This window comes from Lepisosteus oculatus, chromosome 14 (assembly GCF_040954835.1).
Source record: "Lepisosteus oculatus isolate fLepOcu1 chromosome 14, fLepOcu1.hap2, whole genome shotgun sequence".
NCBI classification, from domain to species: Eukaryota; Metazoa; Chordata; class Actinopteri; order Semionotiformes; family Lepisosteidae; genus Lepisosteus; species Lepisosteus oculatus.
Window position 1 is genome coordinate 19,240,266 of NC_090709.1, and position 5,128 is coordinate 19,245,393.

Consider the following 5,128-nt stretch of genomic DNA (forward strand, 5'->3'; position numbering starts at 1 on the left):
ATCTACAGTTCTAAGACTATCCTCACCTGTACAGGTAACACCTGCATCCTCCTTGTGTCGACAGTCACCCTGATTCAGTCCAGAGTGACAGCAGTCCCACAGGTGAAGCTCACTGCCTGTGCAGTTCACCTCGTCCAGCCAGATGGCACCACTCCCTGGTCCGAATGAGGCCTCTATTGCTGCACTTACTGCGTCCCCACAGCCCAGCTGTCTGCAGACCACCTGGGCATCCTGCAGGTCCCAGGAGTCGTCACAGACTGTCCCCCAGGAGCCCTCGTACCGCAGCTCCACCCGGCCAGAGCAGTTAGTGCCTCCAGCAAGGCGCAGAGCCAGTGCGACTGAAAGTCAACAGAAAGGTTATCAAGTGTCATTAGATCTGTGACTGTAGACGAGAGCAGAGAGCTTACTGAGTGTCTTCAGCTCAGTGACTGTAGTAGAGGTCAGTGAGGTATTGAGTGGCTCTAGAAGAGAGCTGTATGGTTACTGTTCCTCAGCTCAGGGCTGCAGTGTCTCTGACTGTTTTACACACTGAACTCACCTGGGCAGTGCTGCTGTGGCTGCTCTTCCTGAGGGGCTGGAGTGCTTCTGTCAGCTTCTTTTCTAGGACCTTCAAAGATTAATAATAATTATTTCATTTTATACATGTTTGGAGATAAATTAATAAGAATTCAGTTTAAAGCTTTTGTCTGTTCTAAAAATGGCAAAACACTAATTCACAGAGCATTACTCTTCCCTCTGTACCTGAGCAGGTGATCTCAGCAACTTCCCGATCTGTGCAGTCATTCTGACCCCAGGGGGAGGAGGGACACTGCCACAGGGTGGAGTCGTGTTTGCGACAGGAGACAAAGTCCAGCCATTTGGGATCAGGGCTCAGCCTGGAGTTTGTCTCTCTGACGGTGCCCTTGTCTCCACAGCCCAGCTGTTTACAGATCACTGCAACTGTGAAGTCTGTCATGCTGTTGGCACAGATTCTCCCCCAGGTGCCATTGTAGTAAACCTCTGCTTGTCCTGAACAGCCTGCAGATAGCCTCAGGAGAGTGTGATCTGCCAAGACAGCAGGGAAAGTCAAAGGAAACAAACCCTGACAAGACAGCCCAACGTTTCAATCTGAACTGGTAAGAAACAACCAGCAAACAATGTGAACAGCAACCAGTCTCATTTCCTGTAATAATCTAGTTATAACTGACTCACGTAATGAAACAAGGACAGCTGTACAATAACATAGTTGACATGAAGGTGACAGGACTGTGTGGTTCTGTTCATTCAGAACCTGGACAGTGCATCACACAGAGCTTTAAAATCCCATTACATGATCAGGTTCTGACCCAAAATGTAATTCTGATCAGCTTGGCTTTTCAGCAGCAGCACAACTAAGAGACTGAGGCATGAAAGTAGAATGCGTGGCGCAGCGCTGTGAGTGGAGAAAACGAGGCTCAGGGTGACATTTAACACCAAGTGGTTCATCAGGATCTGACCAGAAGCCATTCTTGGAACAAATCAAAATGAAACATTTGAAGCAGAAAATCATGAAAGATCATGGCCAAGACAAATACACCCAAACAGACAACAGGTCTTATTGATGTGAGAAGTTTAAAGTTTGGACCCTAGATTTTACTGGAGGACTGAGATTAATATATCCCCATTAAAGTGGAGGGGAATTTATCTTGAGTTTCTTTCTCTCTTTATTTATTTTTGCTGGGATGTGCATTCACAACTGTATCATAAATATAAATATTTATTTTAAAATTAATTCTGCATACAGCTCAGTCTTTTCCTCAACAAGATATATTTAAGCACTCCAGATGCAAACCATATCCACAATGTGGAATTTAAGACTGGATTATTTTACTTAACTAACTTACTGAACACAAGATTCTCACATCCTCACAAGTCAAACATATCTAGGCACTCTAGATGTAAGCCATATCCACAATGTGGGATTAAATTATCTGAATCATTGTAATTTTAATTATCTCCCCTACCTGAACACAGGATTCTCACATCCTCCTTGTGTCCACAGTCGTGCTGTCCCCACCATGCTGAGGGACACTCCCCCAGGGACGACTCATTCCCCAGACAGCCCACCTCGTCCAGCCAGATGGGACCAGTTCCCTGGCTAAAGGAGGCCGGCACTGGGGCACTGAGGGCCGTCCCACACTGGAGCTGCCTGCACACCACCTCAGAGTCTGCCAGGTCCCAGGAGTCATCACACACTGTCCCCCAGGAGCCATTGTGATAAACCTCCAGCCTCCCAGCACAATCATCTCCTCTCCCAACCAGCCTAAGGGATAGCTGATCTAGGACCAGAAAATTAGAGGTCAGGGGTCAGAGATCAGGAGTTCTAAGAGATCACCATGACCTCCTGTTACAAGTTGAAGATTATCTCGGCCCACTAGGCACAGCAGATACAGTTCAAGTACAGTGTTTCTTGACTTTTGATTAATTTAATATATACACTTATTGTAACAGATTGTTCATAAGCAGTATATATGTATATATATATTATTCTATTATATATATATTTAATATATACAGTAAGTTTAACATATTACACATTGTTCATAAACAGTATACCAGATAAGTTATTTTTTCTGACCCACTGTTGGGCATAGAGACAATAGCTCCACCAGTGTCAAATTGCAGTATTCAGATAGATGTGTTTGCTGTAGATCCCAAAGACCCGAGTGTGTTTGTGACACAGAAAAAACTGCACACACACAGCTGTTGCCTCACTGACTTATCTGGGATTCCACTGAGCAACAGAGACATCAGCACACACTGAGAGTCCTGGAGATACAGAACAGGGGCTAATTCATACCTGGTGTTTTGGAAGAGGGAAGAGCTGAAGAAGGGACGTCTGTGAAACAAACAGAGAGAGAGAAATCAGACTGTTAACCTTGTGTGAGAGGCGCAATTTAACACCAGAAATGAAACTACAAATAAAACAGCACTGATGTGATTAAGACAGTCCTCATTCTCTCTTTACCTGCTCCAGGTGAATCTCTGGTCATATTTGAGTCTGTAAAAGAGAAGAAAGGAGCTCATTTCTGTCCACAGGAGTGATGTTTCACCAGTGGAATGTCAGCGGTGTGTGGGGCTCAACTGCACATAACATCTGTAAACCTTGACTTTCTGAGACTCACTTTCTTTTCAGGCTCCTGTTTTATTGGGCTCTATTAATTAAACCAATTAAGCAGGTCAGATGTTAATTACGGGATACTGAGGTACAGAACTTTCTTTAATCTTTTAGAGCATTGATATCAACATAAATATACAACTGAGCTTTAGTCCTCAGTGTATTTGTGCATCTATCCATCAGAAAGAAAATAACACCTTGAGGGAATATTTGAGATAGATATGACATGTTAAAAACACACTCACGTTTTAAGGAATATGTGTTTTCATTTTTGCATCTCTTACATAACTGGGAGTGTGTAACAGAGCAGATATTCAATCATGAAAACAGTGTGCTTCTGTGTGTAAGCAGAGGGAGTGTCACTGTGTTTTAAATACACGATTCTCACCAGAGCAGATGACTCCTGCGTCCTGTCCATGAGAGCACCCTGCTCTCCCCCATGAAGAGACAGCACAGTGTGAGAGACGGCTCTCATTGCCCTGGCACTCAAACACATCAGCCCATACTGGTCCACTGCCCTGTCCAAACCAGGCCTGTCCTGGCGCTGCTACAGCCTCCCCACAGCCCAGCTGCTGGCAGAGAACACTGACATCTCTCAGGTCCCAGTACTGGTCACACACTGTCCCCCAGTCCCTGAAGAGCCACTGCAACTCCACTCGGCCAGAGCAGGAGTCAGAGCCATTCACCAGCCTGAACCCTGTGTATCCTGCAGATAGGAGAGAACTTCACCAGCATGACACCACAGCAGGTTACAAGAAATACAACAAATTAAAGTACCAATACAGTGAAAAAAACTATAAGATTCAGCACATAGTGATTGAAAAACCAATAGCAGGCATAGAATAAGAACAGATATTGTGATGCCATAAGTGATTGTTTCCTCAAAGGGTGCTACTTTCCCTGGGGACTCATTTTTCCAAGTTTTCCCCATACGTAAGATAACGATGTGCAGCTCATAGGAGACAATTAGCACCCTGCTCTAGGCCACATAAAACCAGGAAGGACTTGGAGGAGACAGAAAAATTCCCCAATAATTGCCTAAGCCTGGCACATATTGAAATAAAGTATTAATAAACCGTCCCCAAGATGAAGGTTTTCACTTATATTTTTATCTCTACAATTCCAGTCTTAGGCCTGAAGAATAGCGTTGATATTTCTGTAACAGTCCTTGCCATCACACTGGCTGTTTACCTTACTTTTCCTAGCTTCATTGGTGAGGAGCTTTGTTACAATTGAAAAATCTACCTACTACCTGCTAACTGTACTTTTTTCCCACACAGTCTGAGGGCTGAAGGGTATGCTGCTGCTATTAAAACAGGCTTTGGCACAGCCTAGGCTGATTCGTTTTCCCAGCCTCAAGGCTGAAGGGCAGTTTTCGCCATTGCACAGGCTGTAGATACACGTTTCACAAAACAGCCCAGGCAGAAAGCACCATCCCCTAAGTTGTTACACTAAACCACCTGTGTTATTTTCTTCCCCTAGCAGTTTCCACACCGGGCGCTGATGGGAACACCGACACAGCCACAGGGACTGTCCTACGGTCACTCACACTCCCCTCTGCTACACCCTGGTTATCCGCAAAAATGACAACATCCTCAAAAACAACAAGCTCCTATGTCTAATGTGCCCGGTCCAGGTCATATACTGTAAATTCCAGCTAACAAATCATGTTTTAAATTAAGTCTGGTGTGTGGGGTGTGTGCTTGGGACCCTGCCTAGAACCTGCCGATTGCATGCTGCCCCACTCGGCACTCCTCACCCACTCTCCCCTGGAGATCACTCAGTCTACATCAGAGATCACCCAATCAAAATATGAATCATTTATGACTCTATAACGATTGTTTCCATGAAGGACAATGATGTGACTCTCTTACCTGTACAAGTCAGACTCACAGCTCTACTCTGGGAGCAGCTCTGCTCTTGCCTGGCTGCAGTGGGGCAGTGCTGTAGTTTGGACTCTTGTCCTCTACACTGGAACTGCTTTGACCTGAC

The 5,128-nt window shown here is 45.1% G+C and overlaps 1 protein-coding gene across 1 annotated transcript; it reads right to left on the minus strand.

Moving 5' to 3' along the window:
• Positions 1 to 691: 691 nt before the first annotated feature.
• On the minus strand, positions 692 to 3,014 carry LOC138242515 (antigen WC1.1-like). Its single transcript, XM_069198049.1, has 4 exons — positions 2,987 to 3,014; positions 2,819 to 2,857; positions 1,983 to 2,297; positions 692 to 1,044 (listed from the first exon to the last, which is right to left on the minus strand). Exons 1-4 carry the CDS (start codon positions 3,009 to 3,011, stop codon positions 692 to 694), a joined length of 732 nt encoding a protein of 243 aa, XP_069054150.1. The 5' UTR covers positions 3,012 to 3,014.
• Between the last annotated feature and the right edge of the window lie 2,114 nt (positions 3,015 to 5,128).

Coding starts and splice junctions, on each gene's coding strand:
- LOC138242515 (XM_069198049.1), bottom strand. CDS start 3,011: ATGACCAGAGATTCACCTGGAGCAG. Junction 2,858..2,986: donor CAGAGATTCACCTGGAGCAG/GTAAAGAGAGAA, acceptor TTTGTTTCACAG/ACGTCCCTTCTTCAGCTCTT. Junction 2,298..2,818: donor TCCCTCTTCCAAAACACCAG/GTATGAATTAGC, acceptor TTCTGGTCCTAG/ATCAGCTATCCCTTAGGCTG.